At 40.3% G+C, this 19,057-nt stretch overlaps 2 protein-coding genes across 2 annotated transcripts in view; one reads left to right on the top strand and one right to left on the bottom strand.

The window, feature by feature from the left end:
* The window catches only part of cenpp (centromere protein P), a 75,618-nt gene that overhangs the window by 4,698 nt on the left and 51,863 nt on the right, over nucleotides 1-19,057 (bottom strand). The window lies entirely within an intron of this gene.
* ecm2 (extracellular matrix protein 2, female organ and adipocyte specific) lies at nucleotides 6,935-19,004 on the top strand. Its single transcript, XM_058373814.1, has 10 exons — nucleotides 6,935-7,339; nucleotides 8,562-8,799; nucleotides 9,860-10,048; nucleotides 10,461-11,150; nucleotides 12,470-12,585; nucleotides 13,299-13,434; nucleotides 13,541-13,698; nucleotides 16,103-16,242; nucleotides 16,365-16,691; nucleotides 18,339-19,004. The coding sequence occupies exons 2-10, from the start codon at nucleotides 8,571-8,573 to the stop codon at nucleotides 18,505-18,507; spliced, it is 2,154 nt and encodes a 717-aa protein (XP_058229797.1). The 5' UTR covers nucleotides 6,935-7,339; nucleotides 8,562-8,570; the 3' UTR covers nucleotides 18,508-19,004.

Here is a 19,057-nt window from a genome sequence, read left to right as displayed (position 1 = left end):
GTACTTGTTACACGCTGTGTGTTCTATATGGCCGATTTAGCTTCGTTCATTTTAAACCCTTTCTCTTTTGTATGAAATAAGCTGGAGATACACTGAGTATTAACATGCAAGATGAATACGATTAAAAATAGTCATCTCCTCTCATCTTAAACGTCTCACTCAAGCTATTAATTTACGTATCTCAACAAAACCCGGCTATTATTCACTATTCCCGGGGAAAAGACGCATCGTCCCATCAGTAGATTCCTGTCAAGTTATTAAGGTGTCAGAAAGCTATGAACAGCCTGCAATACAATACAGTAGTTTTCTTACTCCATCTCCCTTTTTGCCTGGAGCCATTTTATTACTCGATAATATCTCAGCTCTATATGTCTTAAGCAGTTTCAGTAATGGCTCCAAACTACATATTTAAGCTTTTTAAACGAATGAGTTTGATCAACTGGGATGATCTGTATTTACATGTTTAAGTTCAGAGTGGATGAGTTTTTGCATCTACAGTACTGTTTACAATTGTGCTTTAAAAAGTTGGGAGGTGGGGTCTAAAGGAAAGTTTGCGATTTCTAGTAGTTACAGAGTGACCAATAAAACAAACAACAACAAAAAAAAGATTTAGTAAAGTGTTGGGGCACCAGAAAAACTTCACTGCACCTTCTAATGTTTTCTGTAAGTCTCTGGAACTGTACTGGGACGATGAATACAGTTCTCTGGAAAGATATTTCCTCAGATGGTGTTTTGATGATGGTGTTGGTGAGTGTTGTCAGACTCATCACTCCAAAAGGAATTAGAATATATGCTCTAAATCATTTTCATACATCATACCATTCAGTGAGCCAGGGGCTCAGTGGTAGTTTTCTCACCTACCATGCAGAAGGCCTGGGTTCGATTCCCAGCCAGTGCCCAAACCCCAGCCAGCAGTGCCGGTCCCAAGCCCGGATAAAAATGGGAGGGTTGTTTCAGGAAGGGCGTAAAACCTGTGCCAAGTTGTTGTGCGGACCAGTTGGTCCGCTGTGGCGACCCCTCACACATGTAGGGAGCAGCCGAAAGATCAACACCATTCAGTGAGCCCTCATGTCCTGTAGAGTGGAGGTGGATTTCCCTTGGATGAGACTACACCCACCAGGAGAGACATTTTAAGTATAGGATAAAGGCAATCAGTGGACCTAAATGACAATCATCAAAATCACACATAACAGAGCCTTTAATTTCCTTTAATTTGTTTAAGGACAGCAACAATGTGATATTTTGCCAGCCTTGTAGCTCCAGTGCAAAAAACATTTAACACCAAATACGTCTTCCATGGTCTGCTAATAACTTGCGGTTAGCACAGAAGGGTGCAAATCTGATTATTTTTTTTAAATAAAACGATGCCTTTAAATCAGAAGCCCTTAAGGAGCACTCTAAATGGAACATGCCCTAAGGTACCCTGCGCTCGAGTGAAGGAAAGAAATACGGCTCCTTCACTGAAAGTGCTGACACCAGGCATGCCACAACAGATTACCTCAGTTTTCTGGCATAATGTGAATTCTTCCATATAAAAACATCCATATGAGACTACCACCAGCACTACCACAGTGGAAAAAGACATCTTACATTTTATGCAAGTTGCTAATGCAATTAAAGAGACATATCTGGATGACATAATCATAGTTTCTGACCAACATCTGGGGCTTTATTCTCTCAGACAACTCTTCACATTATGAGGTTTTGTGGTTGTATACAGCCCATGGTAATAATCTTTTGGATGCGGATCTAGGAACAATAAAATACCGGACGGAAAAAGGAAAACGTTGTTTCGTGTATCGTGTGCAGTTTAGGGCAAAACTGTACAAGTAATATCAGAGTGGAAGAGTCCAACTTGCAATCTGACATCATTAAAGTTCAATTTTCTTCCCAAATGAATACTAATGCACAATTATATCACGTTACCCGAATAACTGGCAACCGATACGCTCTCACTCTAATCAATGACACTGATCTAGACACATTTCATGAATAATAATGCCTCAAAATAAACTGTGTTCTGTGGAAATATCAAAAGAAGGAACCATAAACCATCATACAACTATAAAAAAATGAAACAGATCATTACTATCAGCTAACAGCAACAAGGATTGAGTGTGAATGCTAGAAAAGTTAAAATAACACCTCCTACACAGAATGTTGTTCTATAGATCAGTGACGAGAACGGTTATGAAGGGTTAGGATAACAAAACATACTTCACTTACAGATGTACAGGTCCACTTTCCCCCAAACTAAACCAACTCCAAACCAAACCAAAGATCTCCAAGATTTTGTCTGACCTTATTTATCATACATTATATTACCAAACGTTTTGGGACACCCCTCGAAATCATTGAATTCAGGGGTTGTACTCGGCCTCTTAGTTCCTCCTCACCAAACTCGCTCATCCATGTCTTTATGGACCTTGCTTTGTGCACTGGTGTGCAGTCATGTTGGAACAGGAAGGGGTCATCCCCAAACTGTTCCCACAAAGTTGGGAGCATGAAATTGTCCAAAATGTCTTGGTATGAAGCATTAAGAGTTCCTTTCACTGGAACTAAGGGGCCGAGCCCAACCCCTGAAAAACAACACCTGAAAGACCTCACTAAATTCAATTTTATATTATTCTTCCACTTGAATGAAACAACCTTCATAGAAACCTAAGAAACTCACAAAATGCAAAAGCAAAAAAGTGAGACTTTTACTGTCCCAGTCAAGTTTTTAGGTGAATAGTTTAGTAATTAAAGCTAGCAAATACACTATATTGCTAAAAGTTTTGGGACGTCTGCCTTTACATGCACATGAATGTAATATGGAGTTGACCTGCCCTTTGCAGCTATAACGGCTTCATCTCTTCTGGGAAGGCTTTCCACAAGGTTTAGGAGTGTGTTTATGGGAATTTTTGACCATTCCTCTAGTAGCGCATTTGTGAGGTCAGGCACTGATGTTGGACGAGAAGGCCTGGCTCACGGTCTCAGCCCAACTCCTGAAAAACAACACCTAAATTCAATGATTTGGAGGGGTGTTTGGCAATATCGTGTAGCTAAAAACTTAACAGCCTAAACATAACCAGTCTGTTATGCCCTCTTTAAGACAATCTTGGCAAAAAGTTTTCAGTTTTCAGATTTTACCACAGTAAAACCTGGCTAAGAAAGGGCATGGCTCTCAGTGGGAGATTTTCTAGCTCTCAGACTAGGCCCATTAATAATTAGTCATTACATTAAACAGCTAATATCTCTCAAAAGAAAAATAAAAAAAAACACAGGAGATGTTACCTAATTCATAACAAGTATCTGAGTGCTGGAGTTGCCAAAGCAGATTACAGGTGAAGTGTGCTGTTGCTTTCTGCTGCCAACAGCTTGTGTGGAAATACAGCTGAGACATGAGCAGTATTGATATCAGTATCAGCGAGTAGCAGAAAACATCTTGCAAAAATATGTATGCATCCCTGTTTTTTATTAGCCTCTCTTACATCATAGCCTGTAATCACTAACTGAACTGTACCGTGTCTGCACCGTACTGTAAAGAAAATCCTTTCCCTTCAAATCACAACACATGATTTGAACAGATGTTACATGGAGGAGACGTTTTCTTTCTCTCCCATCTTTTCCTGAAAATGTTTTCACATGTGTTTGCTAGATAATGAACAAAACACTGCGAATCGCTAATCTTATTCAATTCTCTCTTACTGTAAAAAACAGCATCTGTGTGTACTCATTAGATGAGTCACAGGACAGCTTAACATCTGAATAAAACAGCACACATCACTACCTCTATATCAAAAGATACAGCAATCAGGCATAACATTATACCTAATAGTGTGTTGGTGTCCCTTTTGCTGCCAAAACGGCCTTGACCCGTCATGCACTGTGTATTCTGACACCTTTCAATCAGAACCAGCATTAACTTCTTCAGCAATCTGAGCAACAGTAGCTCGTCTGTTGGATCGGATCACACGGGTCAGCCTTCGCTCCTCACGTGCATCAATGAGCCTTGGCCGCCCATGACCCTGTCGCCGGTTCACCTCCTTGGACCACTTTTGATAGATACTGACCACTGCGGACCGGGAACACCCCACAAGAGCTGCAGTTTTGGAGATGCTCTGATCCAGTTGTCTAGCCATCACCATGATGAGGAGATAATCAGTGTTATTCACTTCACCTCTCAGTGCTCATAATGTTATGCCTGATCAGTGTATAGTTAAACCCAGATGTGGGTTCTGGTGCTGAAAGATGAAGATAAGCTTAGCTATATAAAATATGCTCCGGTCCTGTAATGAGTTTAATGCGAACAAAAATCTGCAGGCATCATCATGAGGTATGATGAGATATCATCTGTACACACTGTCCTCGATCAAGCAAGCTGTATACAATGCATTCACTTTACAGATTTCCTCATTTGGTTACACTATAGCCTTACTTTAAAACACATTCATAATCATACACAAAAATCACATACATCTTTAAACCCTTTGACACTCGAAATTAAGCTCAGATGCACTCAGCTCAGTCCCACATGCCCTGGTTTTTTTATGTTAACTTCAGTTGATAGTATATGATTTGAAAAGACACACCCTCAAAGCCACAACCTCAAAGTTATTTTCTGTAGACCTCAAAATTTCTGTTGAGACATAGATCTGAAGAAGGGAACAAAAGAATTCTGCAGGATTAAATTAATTCCAGAATCAACCGAGACTCTTTCTACAGCGAAAGACACAACCCAACTGTGTAAACTGGGTATACTGGGAATAAGGGCTTTAGACAGAGAGCTAACCAAGGACCTGAAGATCACTCTGATAGGAAATCCATCGGATTTGAATAAGATAAGATAAGATAATATGTGAGATAGAACTTTATTCAGGTTTCAGATTACACAAGATAAATAAAGATAAATAAAATATGCTATATATACAAAATGTACATTTTGGAGAATCTACCAGAGGAACAATCATTGGGCATTTATAATAATGCAGCCAAATAAAACCCTGAGTGAACAGCACATAATGGCTCACCCCGAGTTTGCCAGAAAGCACAAAATGGGATTTTTATGCCATGAGAAACAAGACTCTATGGTCTGATGAATTTCGGACTCGACTCTTACCTGAATCACCTCATCGCCTGGCCAATTCCATCTCTGTGGTGAAACACAGTGATGATAACATCATGCTGTGGAAATGTTTTTACAGCAGCAGGCACTAGGAGGGCTGATGAACAGATCACATTCCTGAGAAAACTCAAGAGCAGTCAAGACCTCTGACAGGGCACAGGGGAAATTTATGACAGGACAACGACCCAAAACAGATAAAAACACTCAAATGTCTTTGGCCTGAGTTGGTGAACGTCCCTGAGTGACCAAGGACGTGAACCCAGTCTCTGGTGGAAACTTAAAATATCTCCTCGGTGATGGTTCGCTTTCTAACTGATGAATCCTGGCTTGGATGAATCCTGTAGCCTCAGACTTAAGGGTCTAAAATATGTGTCAAAGTATAAGATTTCAGTTTTGAATTGATATCGTGTTTAAAACCCTATTAATATATTAATATGGAGTTCTTTCGAAGACCGTATTCATAAGAAACCTACTCACTGAATGCTCTGTGCATGAAAATGTGTGGCTTTGAAATAAATCCATCGAGTTTAACATCTACATCTTTCAGCCCAGATTTCTAGGTTTCAAATACTGAATAATAGCTTTCAGATATTAATATACAGTACAGAAGGAAACAAAAAGGTTCAATACTTTGCGCTGCATTGTTGGAACAGAAAATTTATAAACACCACCCTCCATCAAGTCAGTTCACTTACTTATAAAAATCTGCTCTGGCTTGTCTTAACCAGCAGGATATAAAGCCAAAGTATTTGTTCCACTTCTGCAAAACATCTCATTTCAATGATTAGCTCTCCATATTTATGAGTGTAATTAGTCGGTTCAGGCTTTGCGTCGAACTGAAAACTCTGTAGATTCATCATCATCAGTCATGTCAGTTTCGTTTACAATGTGCCCTTACTCAAGATCAGCATACTTAACAAAGGCCAGAGGTATTTGTTCTAACCCTGCTCAACACCACATCATTGCTTTTCATTAACAAGAAACGAGTTTAATTGTGACATTGCATGTTGTGGTGGATGAACAGAGCAAACGTGCGTAGCCATGTCCTCCATCAAGTCATTGCTCCAACCAGGGCCACAAAAAAACACATCTGTAACTGATTCATTTATAAAAAGACTCCTGTATCTTTTAATCCGTCTGTGTAATGCTTACATTGTGAAGTCAACCTTCATTTCAGTCAACCAAGGTAAATTACAGTACAGCGATTACAGTCATATAACCAAACCATCCGCAACAAACGTTATTTTCAAGTAATAGATATCACGGTTTGGCGTTTCTGGAGGGAAACGTAATGATGATTTATGAAGCATTGTTTCGGTCTATTAAAACAACCTCATCATAAAAAAAAAAAAAAATGGCACTTCAAAGATGTCTCTTCATGACAGAGACAAACACAGCCTCTGTCATCACTGAAATTATATGTCTCAAAAGCACTAACGCCTTGATCCTACTCTCATTATGGTCTGTGATAGTCAGGCGCTTCATGTGTTCTTAAATCTTTATATGTACAGGTCACTAGGACGGATAAATTTGCAGGACATTTTTAGGGAAAAGAATTCGGAGAGACCGTATATATAAGAGGAGACATAATAAAAATATAAAAATGTATGGTATAAAGGAAGAAAACTAAAGCATGTTATCCATAATCCAACAACCCAAAACAGCATTTATAGACTAGACATAACCACCCTTCATATGAAACTGGACTCTGCCTCCTTATACTTTTGCCCACCCATGAAACAGGAGATGGGGCTGGACAAAAGTATCATGGGGAAGAACGGTTTTTAATACACACTGAAACTTCGCATGCAGGACACTTTCTTGGTTGTCTTTATCAGTTTATACAGAGCCTGTGTGCCTGAGGGAACGGCGAACACGTACATTACATCCTTGTTTCTATCCTAAGTGGATGTTCTAACATAAGAACTAATGACAAGCCATATGGCAACTCTTTTGTTCACAGCACCTCCATAGCCTAGTAATTACAGCACAGCAAATCACCAACCTCTTTCTTCCAAAAGAGGCAGTATCTTGTACCTGACACTGTGTCTTTCAGATACTGAACTGAAGAAGTGTCTTAGGCAAGCCCTGGCTTCGCACAGAGCGCAGCCCCGTCTGTTTTAGACATTTGTCAGCTCGGCAGCCGAGCAGACGCACGCTATCGTAGCGCTGCTGGCAAAGCCTGGGAAAGGCGGAAATATTTGGCCTCGCAAAACTGCCTGCAAACCACTGGTAATGTACAAATGCCTTGCTCATTTCTGCTCTCCTCTACCTCTAACCATCAATAAAGCTGTTAAACCTTCAGGAAACGGCACAGTATTTTTTTCAGCAGATGTGACTATTTACTAGAATTAGCATTGTTCTTTCTGGAGACAGTTTGAGTATTGAAATGGTTCTGAAACAGTAGTGCATGTTGGAGAAAAGAAAAATTGCTTGCATTTGTTGGTTTTGCACCAGCAGTCGTTCCGTCTGGAAACTCTATAGTGTAAACATTGCTCTCTAATAGGGTTCAGAAAAAAAAAAAAAAACCCATACGTACAGTCATGCAGGATGTCCTGACTCACTACTGGATATATTCTTTTTTTTGCCCTCCTCTCTTTTCGCCTCTTCGAAAAGATTCTTTCCATCTGAGCCTTGTCATCCTAAAAGGCTTGTTAATCAAAAATGCTTTCTATGGTTCCTTCTTTTTCTCCTCACACTTCAGTTTTCTTCTTTTTTTCCCTCCCTTTTCCCCCCCGGACCCTGATCTGTTTCAGTACTAACCACATGACACTTTGCCTAAGGCTTGCAACCGGTGTGCTGACATCGGGAAAGGGGCAAGGGGCGGTAATCCCTAAGCATGTCTGAACTTCCTGCCTTGATCGCTAATCACAGATCTGCGCTGCTTACTGTTGTTCGCACGAGTTGAATCTTATTTTGCAGCTCATTCTTGCGACGTTATTCTCTCGTGCGTTGTTTTAACGGTTTATTCCTGGTGGTTTTGTTGGACATGGATGGAATTGCTTTGCTCTTCTGCAGCTGGGAAGAAGGTTTTTTAAGATTCAGTACATGCTTCAGAATATTCAACGTAAACACAAAACACGTCCGTTCGAACATGATAAAATACAATAAATATATACAGAAAACGGAATAGCGTACAGCTGTGTGTCAGGAACAAGCGTCAAAAATATTTATGTTATGGTTGCTAAATCTAAACACGACACTTAAAAACTAGTAATTGGCACCTGACACATAGCTAAATAATAGCTTTGGGGTAGCCTTACTGTTTTGCAATAAGGTGCCACTATATCCACTGAGGTGTCTGACATTCCAGGATAATGCACAAGCCCAAATACAATCGCCTAACTTGCTATTTATTTCCAGACCTGTTATTACAGAAGTGTGTGTGAAACTATAAATTACGAGGGGTATATTAGGGGCGATGGGGCCCTAAGATCTTCGTTTCATTCCACAGATTTCCGTCATGAGACTATGGCTTTTACTTGCCGTGTCATTTTTCTGCTGGCTAAGCTGCAGCGTTGCCAAAGAACAGAATCAGAGTCGTCCCATGGCTAAAGGAAGACGCAGGAGGGGGAAGAAAATGGTCCGTCAAGGCAGGGTGCCAGTAGATGGTGGATATAATGGAGCATCAGTTTTCATCGAGTCTTATAAAGGGGTTGAGGAACCAAAGCCTAACTACAATGTTATTCCAGGTCAGTACATACTTAAGAGGGGTCTTTAACGTTGACAGAAGCAAAAGCTTACTTTATTTTAAGACAAATCTCTGTATTTAACAATGCAAATGTTTTACAGTTTAAAATGAACAAGGTCTTCTTAAAGTTCCTAATAATACTGATGTTTCTGGAAACAATAAAAACAGAGCATGATATATATAATGTAGAGAGAGAGAAAGAGAAGCTACCAGAGTTTACTCATCTCCGTGATTATGAACATGATTTAACATGGCTATAAACTTCATAAGTTTGGGGTCAAGCTATCCCTTTCACTGACGACTCATGGTATTTCCTGAAAGGGAAAATCTTGGGAAGCCAGTTATTTGTTGACATGACCATATTGCCCATGGTGGCATTACACTGACCACATAATTACTGGCTGTATATCCAATCTGAGCAGCTACAGTGTAAGAACCGCAATTCTGGTCAACAGCAAGATAGGTTTACAGTGTGAGATGGTCGGTCTCACAGTATATTTTGCAAGAATTCAAAGCTAATAAAAAGAAAAGCTCCTTGGCGGTTTCTTGCGTTAATAAGCCAACGTCAGTCACGAAACCACTAGCTAACAGTAGGCATCTGTGAGGTTGTGTACGCAGAAGAGGGAAGATGGCACTTTCCTCAGAGTGTCTAATACTGACACAATAAGTAGCAGTCACAAAGGGAAACGTTGGCTGGTTCATTGTATAGCCTTCACTCGTCTGGGCTGGTTGTAGGATAGGGAAGACCTGGCTGATGTCGTGGGAATTGGACATTGGGAATTAATGACTGGTAATCTCATTCTTCTGAGTCACCTGGAAGAGGATTGGTTCTCGCTGATGTCATCTCAGGGAGTTTTTCCTTACCACCATAGCCTCTTTAGGGGTTTAAACTCTAAATCCATTTACGGCTGTGTGCAAAGCCGCTTTCTGACAGTGTCCATTGCAAAAGAAATGCTATATAAATAATAGAATTGGCAGTAAATGAGACAAAAACCATTTACACTGGAATGCAGTGCCCCCCCCATTGCTATTAAACCAATTCAATCATTCTTTTTGCACAGGGAACACAGGGCAGTGTGTATTTCAGGGCATCACTATGTTTGATAAAACCGTGTGGTCACCGAAGCCCTGTGTCACCTGCTTATGCTCCAATGGGAATGTGGTGTGTGATGAAATGCAGTGTCCGCTCTTACAATGCAAACTCAAGTTTAAACCTATTGGACAGTGCTGCCCAATCTGCATTGAATCCAGTAAGTAAAACTCCTTTGCTTTATCCTTTACTGGGCTATGTTTTTGTATCTTTGCTTCTATTAAATCTACATTCAAAACCTTAATGGTGCGAAATCTGTCTAGAATTTTATACTACTATAAATAACATAAGCAGCAGAACTACACTGTACATAAACCAACGGTTCCCAAAGTAGCATGTGGAAACCCCCAAGAGTAACTTACATTAAAAAACAAAATTGTTATCAATTTACAATTACATTGCCATTTCTTGAATTCCCTGTTACCCGGTCAACCCTAGCTCAATTACCCCATTTCTTTTTACACTCTGGTATGGATATATCGCCTTTGATTAAATTAATATTACAAAAAATATATAGAAAATCAAACACTGAAATGATTCGGACTCTCTGTGTGTATCACTAACAATCACAGCTCATGAAGTCTCTGAAAACTCCGGAGATTCCCCTGTTCCTAACGATCCAAGCATCACCGATGCTGCGTTTGTTCCGAATAAGAGCTCCAGAAGAGAGAAATACAAGGAGGAAGAGGAGAGGATCCTAAGGAAAGATGCTGAGCGTAAGAGGAGGAAGAAGCAGAAGAAGGAGACAGAAAAACAGAGGAAAAAGTTGGAGGAGCAAAAGCGAGCGGAGGAAATGAGAAAGTTGCAAGAAGAAGCACAGAAGAGAGCAGAAGCAGAAATCGAGAGGTGGAAGAGGATGGAGGAACAACAGCGGGTGGAGGAAGAGAGAATGAGGAGGAGGGAGAGGGAAGAGAGGGAGAGGCTGAGGACTCTTGAGGAGGCAGCAGAGCGAGCACGGAATGAACTGAGGGCAGAGGAAGATGAAGAGGAGGAGGAACAAGAAGAGACCGTGTGGTTAAGAGGGGATGTTTTCCAAATGCCACCACAGTTGCCTACCCCTCTAGAATTTCCACCGCCGACAGCACCCTCTGAGCCCAGTCACGCTGGAGAGGGAGAGGGCGCAGACGAGGAATCTGCACGGATTAGCTACGTACTCCCTCAGGGATGCACAGTCTCCGATGTCATTGTCTCCTGTGAAAATGCCAAACTCACTAGCATTCCTCCTCTTTCCATCCCTGAGCTCAAGTCTCTCAATCTACATGGTAAGGATGACAACACATCTGTACAAACAGTCTGGGCAAGCCAAAGTGTAACAAGTCTAACTGTAAGGAAACACTATATTACACCATGGATTATTATTGCTCTATAGTGTAGGATGATTTCTTAAAATGAAAGAATGAAATGTAGAGAATTAAAATGTATTTGAAATTATACGTGATAGATCAACATCACATACATAAAATACAACATAAAATATTAACAGAATTTCAACACCATTTCCAATAAACAAAATAACCATGTCCTTGCAGAAATACACCGATCAGTTAACATTATGACCACATGCCTAGTATTGTGTCCGACGTTTGCTGCCAAAACAGCCCTGACCCGTCCTGCACTGTGTATTCTGACACCGAACCAGCATTAACTTCTTCAGCAGTCTGAGCAACAGTAGCTCGTCTGTTGGATCGGATCAGCCTTCGCTCCCCACGTCCGTCAATGAGCCTTGGCTGCCCATGTCCCTGTCTCCAGTTCACCACTGTTCCTTCCTTGGACCACGTTTCCTTGGACCACTTTTGATAGCTAACACCCCACAAGAGCTGTAGTTTTGGAGATGCTCTGTTCCAGTCGTCTAGCCATCACAATTTGGCCCTTCGTCAAATTCCTGCTTCTAACACATCAACTTTGAGGACAAAATGTCCGCTTGCTGACACTACCAGGTGCCATGATGAGGACAGAATCAGTGTTAGCACCTCTCGGTGCTCATAATGTTATGGCTGATCGGTGTATTCACCGTATCATAACAACTATATCAAAATAGGAATAATTTTGTCTAATATTAATCTTGTGCTATGTTTCCTATGCTCTGTAAAGCTGCTTTGATACAATTTCAGTTGCTATACAAATAAAATTGAATTGAATTAATCAGAGCAGTTCAATTATGAAAGCTGTCTGTTATACAGGTCCCTGTGAATGAGCTATTAGTATAGAAATAAAACCGCATTAAAACGATATTAACCTGTGATTTGCTTTGCATAGGGCACTACTGTCAGAGTTGCTGCAATAGATAATCGACAGTAATTACCTAATCAATAACTTCTAACCAGTTGTGACTACTGAACAACAGCTGACTTCATATTTTCTAGAATAGTTCTAATGCAGTATTTCCACAATGCTGCACTCTTACAACCTACCTAGCTATAACCATGACGTCCTCCTTGAAAGTATTTTGTCCACCTTATAGTCTGGAAGGTAGAACGGAAAATATAACACTATACATGACATCAGCATCATTAGATAATCTCTCATAGTTAATTAAAGCAATTTGTAATGATTTAACACACCATATTTTGTGCATCCACAGGAAACGCAATCACTACCATTCCAGCTGAAGCATTTAACGGTGTACTGAATTTGGAGTGGATAGACTTCGGAAAAAATAAGATCTTATCGTCTGGAATCGATCCACAAGCATTTACCGTAAGGACTTACATTTCTTCTTCATTTTGTAAATGATTTTTTTTTCCCAAAGCGACTGACAACTGACCAGATCTGATGGCTAAGAGCCTTGCTTAACAGTGATTCCTAGTGAACCTACTTCTGTGCCCCACACCCGGATCCACCATTGCCCACAGAGACTTTTCCAACATGATGGCAGAATATGAATACGTAAAAGTGCATTAATAAAAGCAACATTGCGTTTTTATAGTCACGCACAATCAACTTTGTGTCTTTAGAACCATCACCGCTTGACACAAACATTTAGTGCTACAGTGTTTTTCCTCCCTGCGCTCAGACTGCTTTGAATAGCCAATTAAAATAAACAAAAAGAACAGCATTCCATGGCACATGATCAAGATAAATATCAGAGAGCCTGCTCCTATTTTCAGTTATGCTCTGTAGTTTTTGCAAAAAAAGCTCTAGGAAGACGTTCCATCAGGCTCAGCATATGAATGAGACTAATGTTAAGCTAATGTTGTGTCTAGAGCAGAGAAATGAAATCATTTCTTTTATAGAATCTTTCATTACTCTTTCAGTATTATCGTTTTCATCCACGATCAGTGTGCTAAATCTTACAGGTTTAAATCTAGTCTTGTTGATAGTCTAATAAAAGGCAAAGTGACCAAAACTTCCCTGATATGCTTCCCCATTTTAATGTATGATCTTTTATTTATTTTTATTTTCATTCACAGAAGCTTCAATTTTTAACCCGGTTATATATGGATGGAAATTTGCTGGAGCACATTCCTCCAGGGCTTCCACATACGCTACAAGAACTAAAGATCAATGAGAACAACCTCCAAGAGATGGACGAGGACAGCTTTGAAGGTAGTTGAGCATCATAACTAATAACTAAACCCTTTAAAGTGCTATGAGAGTGCTATGAAAATATGATCGAGTGTTTGCCTAAACATTCTGTCATAACCTCTGGCAGGTCTGAGCAATCTGGTTACTTTGGAAATGGAAGGGAACTTGCTGAGCGAAGCTAATGTAAATCCCAAAGTCTTCGCACCACTGAAACAGCTCTCCTACCTACGGCTGGGCAGGAACCACTTCCGTACCATCCCTCAAGGCCTACCAGTGACTCTGCAGGTACTGTTACACGTGGTGGCAGTTCATCTGTCAAAGCTCGTCCACTCTGACGTAACTGATACTACTCCACTGTTCATGCAAAAACTCACATGTTCCTCTGACATGCCTTCAATCATCTAATCAAATAAATTGCTTTATTTTGGTCAGCAGTGGACCCAGAACTTATCAAGCACACACATTCGGTCTCAGTGTAGCCAATCGACTTCCTGGTAGATTCATCAAAAGTAGACAGAAGCTGGAGAACCACATCCTGTGCATTCACAGGGAGAACATGTTACACTCCACACAGAACGTACCCTGAGCACAGGAACAAACCAGAGACCTAGGAGCTACCTGCTATGCCACATGCCTCCCTAATGCTTAATTTAATACTATTGTCAGTTCCAACAAAGAATGTGATTAAAACCAAAGCTGCACGATACTAAACCACACGATATAATACGTCACCTTCAGCAGATCTGAACAGCATCACACTGAAATGTTGTGGTCTCCATGAAGAGACTAAAGGACAAGTGATGCAAAAGTGGTTGTACACTTTGCTAATAAAAAAATATATATAAAAAGAGATACCACATTCTCAACAACGCCCCCATTTGGTCATAAAATACAACAAAGAATAAATGAAATAGAATAAAGGAGAAAATGAAACATAAAACAATTAATAAATAAAGGTAGAAAAATATCGAATAGGCAAGATTACAGCATTTTATCATGTACCAAATGAGAGTACTATTAAACTATTGGATCAATTCTAAAATCTAGTCTAGTTTAATCTGCTGATTACTTCCATATAATTCCATATAAAGCCTACAAAGTTTCAGTCGCTCCTTCTTAAGATATCACGCTAACAAGAACCTCAGACTGAAACCATTAAATAAAATTTTTTGATGGGATTTACCTGAGCTTTTATGTATAAATATATACACTGATCAGGCATAACATTATTTAACACTGAGAGGTGAAGTGAATATTATCTCCTCATCATGGCACCTGTTAGTGGGTGGGATATATCAGGCAGCAAGTGAACACTTTGTCCTCAAAGCTGATGTGTTAGAAGCAGGAAAAATGGGCAAGAGTAAGGATTTGAGTGAGTTTGACAAGGGCTAAATTGTGATGGCTAGACGACTGGATCAGAGCATCTCCAAAACTGCAGCTTTTGTGGGGTGTTCCCGGTCTGCAGTGGTCAGTATCTATCAAAAGTGGTCCAAGGAAGGAACAGTGGTGAACCAGCGACAGGGTCATGAGCGGTCAAGGCTCATTGATGCACGTGGGGATCGAAGGCTGGCCCATGTGATCCGATCCAACAGACGAGCTACTGTTGCTCAGATTGCTGAAGAAGTTAATGCTGGTTCTGATAGAAAGGTGTCAGAATACACAGTGCATGACGGGTCAGGGCTGTTTTGGCAGCAAAAGGGGGACCAACATGATATTAGGAAGGTGGTCATAACGTTATGCCTGATCTGTGTATACTTGTACTTCTGTGTAGCTGCAAAGTAAAGGATTACGGGAAAAATTGGTCAAGGAGGTGAAATGCACATGCATTGCATGCTCTGCATCAGACAAACTCTAAAGAGAAAAGTGCATCCAAAAGTCTGGGTCTTCCTCTAAACCTAGATGTACTTGTGCAGTTATATTTTTATAATGCATTATTTTATAATGAGCTCAAAATTATAAACAAAAAGTCTTTTATACCAAATTAAAAAGGTTTTTCTTTCCATTTAATGAATACTTTAAATAGAGCAATTGATTTCGGTGTCCTGGGTAAAAGAGGAAAGATGCAGAATTCCCTTCTGGAAATGATTAAGCTTCTAGCGGAGTTCATGGAGCACAAGCCTCTGAAACATGAGCTGACCGACAACAATAGGGCCGTCGGTGCTCTAGAAACTAAATAAAGTTCTAATAATTTGGTAGAGGCCATACAGTTTGGGCTTTTACTGAGACTTTTTGTTTTTTCCTGTACGTTTTGGTTTGTAACACGTCGCACTGCCCCCTACCGCACAGTGTCATTTAACATGCGAGTATGATGATAGTGACAAGACCGGAAGCACAGGTCTCTGATATTGAGATATATTGTGTGTATTGTTTTTATAATGTATACACTTATCCTCCTCTTTGTAAAAAAAAAAAAAAAAAAAAAACGTCCAAAATCCGGTCGAGAAAATTAGCAACGTCTGCCATGTAGTGTTAAAAAGCAACTGTCTGTACATATAAGATGCTCATGCTTGCACATACAATTTAGCCTAAGAAATGACAATTTGTAGTTTTGATGAACCCACAAACTTCATCCAGGCCAGTAACACATGGATCATCCCTATGAAGCCACAAACGCTACAGCAATTGCTTGGCACCACTTGCTTACGTCGCAAAATATATTATTCATAACATTTGTTGCTTTGTGTTTTAGGAGTTGCATCTTGAAAACAATTTAATTGAAGAAATATCTGACGGAGCTTTTAACCAAAGCAAAAACCTCAACGTCGTTGTTCTGAGACACAATAAAATTGACGAGTCGCGGATTTCACCCTTTGCCTGGATCAATCACAGGTATGTTCTTTGGTGAAAGATATTCCTTTTCTGTAGGATATAGAAATATACCGTGACATTTTGTATACATTAGTTGCTTAGCAAATGTTTTTTTTTCTTCCTTATGGACAATATCTGTAAAGGAATCTGGAATCAATAGATCTGGCACACAACAAACTCCATTTGGTCCCATCGTTCCTGCCCAAGTCCTTAGTTCACCTGGTGCTGGTCGGCAATCAGATCGAACGCATTCCAGGATTTGTGTTTGCGCACATGGAGCCTGGCCTTGAGTATCTGTATCTCTCCTACAACAAGTTAGACGGAGAAGGAGTGGAACCGGAATCTTTCTTCGGCACATTTAACACCATGACCGAGCTCTGTCTAGACCACAACCAACTGACCTGCATTCCCGTCGGTGTCAACGAGATGACGTCGCTGCATTTCCTCAGGCTTAACAACAATAACATAAGGTAGTTATGCAATCATCAAACCATTGAAAGGGTGTTGTAACAGAACACTGATCTAGTACGGAGCAAATGTTTTTTCCCCAGACACTCAAGAGAGATGGTTGGAAAAAAATAAACGGCTTGCAGTGTCATCTTAAATACATATACTGGGGGTTAAAAATTCAAGAAAAAGCCATGATGAGGTCTGGGCCACATCTTTGGTAGAGACTTTGGTTTGGGGATAAACTCTGCTCTTCTCAAAAATACATAGCACTCAAAAATAATAAAGTGTGAGGTATGGGTACTGTGAAGGCCATAGCAGACCACATTCATCCTCAACAACCATTCAGTCAACCCTTGTGCCATGTGGATCATCCTAAAAGAGTTCATTTCTATTAGTACAGATATGTTCGGCAAAAGATAAAGGTGAACAAAGATGATCTTGATTTGAAGTGTAAATATCCTTCCCTTTAAAGAGATATACAAACCTAAAAGCACTATTTTTGCCTCATCAGTCTGTACGGTCACATCAGCAAAATCACTGCTGAATTCTTGGATGTTTCTGAGATGTTGACTCCATTATTGGTTTAAATGCAACATGGAAATGGGTCGGCTTTCACCATAGTGTAACAATTAAGGACTTCTAAAAATGCAGCTAGGCTCTCACAGAAATGAATCTCACGTGTTGTCTAAGCTGTGTAAATTACAGAAGAAGAAACTGAGCATCTGTGTTCGGCACATGTTCATCAAAAACAGAACAGGAAGGATTTCCAGGGCAAGACAAAGGATATCACGGTCATAAGATTTTTCATTTCATTTCATCGTCTGTGGCGCTTATCCGATCTATCCTCGGGTCACGGGGAGCCTGTGCCTATCTCAGGCATCATCGGGCATCAAGGCACGATACACCTTGGACGGAGTGCCAGCACATAATAGGGCACACACATTGTAGTTAAATGGTGTTACCAACCACTGGACAGGGTAATACAACTATAGAAAGAGGCACTATTTGTTTGCTGGTACAAAAAAAGATCCCATAATAAGAATCAGTAGTAACAGTGAGTATTTTGGCATTAGAAAAGAATTAAGGCATAACATTATGACCACCTGCCTAATACTGTGTTGGTCTCCCTTTTGCTGCCAAAACACAACACACTGTTGCACTGTGTATTCTGACAGCTATCTATCAGGTCCAACATTAACCTCTTCAGCAATTTGAGCAACAGTAGCTCGTCTGTTTGATCAGGTCACACGAACCAGCCTTTACTCCCCACGTGCATCAGTGAGCCTTGGCCGCCCATGACCCTGTCGCCGGTTCACCACTGTTCCTTCCTTGGACCACTTTTAAGAGATACTGACCACTGCAGACCGGGAACACCCCACAAGAGCTGCAGTTTTGGAGATGCTCTGATCCAGTCATCTAGCCATCACAATCTGGCCCTTCGTCAAACTCGCTCAAATCCTTACTCTTGCCGATTTTTCCTGCTTCTAACACATCAACTTTGAGGACAAAATGTTGACTTGCTGCCTCTAATATATCCCACCCACTAACAGGTGCCATGATAAGGAGATCATCAGTGTTATTCACTTCACCTCTCAGTGCTCATAATGTTATGCCTGATCGGTGTATAAACTAAGTGTTTCTAACGTTTTCATTGTTCTAACCAACAGGCACATTGGAGAGGACAGTATCTGTGACCCCATGAACGATGAGGATTCGCACATAGTAGCCTTGCGCCTCGAGAACAATCTACTTGACCCGCGGAAAATTCCTCCGACTGCCTTCTCATGTGTTAGGTCTTACTCTAGTGTTGTTTTAAGGCCTCAAAGAATTAAATAATCTTATAATGACATCTTCAGCATGTTAATCTTTCTTACTACAGTGCCTTATACCCAAAGAAAAAAAAAAAATGTAATGTAAATTTTTCCAAATTCTCCAAATCCTTTTTCAAGTCTTTTGCATGAAGGTCACTGTTCAATATGTTGATCATTTTAAAGGACAAGGGCCTTTATTCATTAGCAAGGAGAATTAAGGCATGGGTACTTGCTGGTATGTAGAGCATGTCGGCAGATGTGGTTATGGGGACATATTTAGACTTTTAGTCTTTCTATGAATGCTAAATGGAAACATTTTCTTTTCCGATTATTCAGTCAGGGAAAATCGCAGATCAGAAATCCAAGGCTATGCGAGGATATGATTCTGTTCACACCAGTATTTCATTATTTCACCACTTCTCATACATTTTCAGAGATCCTAAAGGAAAGTGTATAGTATAGTTTTACAAGACGTTTATTTCTATAGCTGCACATCACCATGAAGAACAAACCAAAAGATGATTACTACTGAGCAAAAATAAATAAATAAATAAATGTACTAGTATCCTAATATA

The sequence above is a fragment of the Hemibagrus wyckioides genome, linkage group LG21 (genome assembly GCF_019097595.1).
Source record: "Hemibagrus wyckioides isolate EC202008001 linkage group LG21, SWU_Hwy_1.0, whole genome shotgun sequence".
In the NCBI taxonomy this organism is placed as follows: domain Eukaryota; kingdom Metazoa; phylum Chordata; class Actinopteri; order Siluriformes; family Bagridae; genus Hemibagrus; species Hemibagrus wyckioides.
This window is presented reverse-complemented; position numbering and strand designations above follow the sequence as displayed.

What these genes read in the sequence shown, in the direction of transcription:
- ecm2 (XM_058373814.1), top strand. Translation starts at nt 8,571, where the DNA reads ATGAGACTATGGCTTTTACTTGCCGTGTCATTTTTCTGCTGGCTAAGC. An exon ending in TCGATCCACAAGCATTTACC is followed by an intron (nt 12,586 to 13,298) that starts GTAAGGACTTAC and finishes TTTCATTCACAG; the next exon opens with AAGCTTCAATTTTTAACCCG. An exon ending in GGACGAGGACAGCTTTGAAG is followed by an intron (nt 13,435 to 13,540) that starts GTAGTTGAGCAT and finishes AACCTCTGGCAG; the next exon opens with GTCTGAGCAATCTGGTTACT.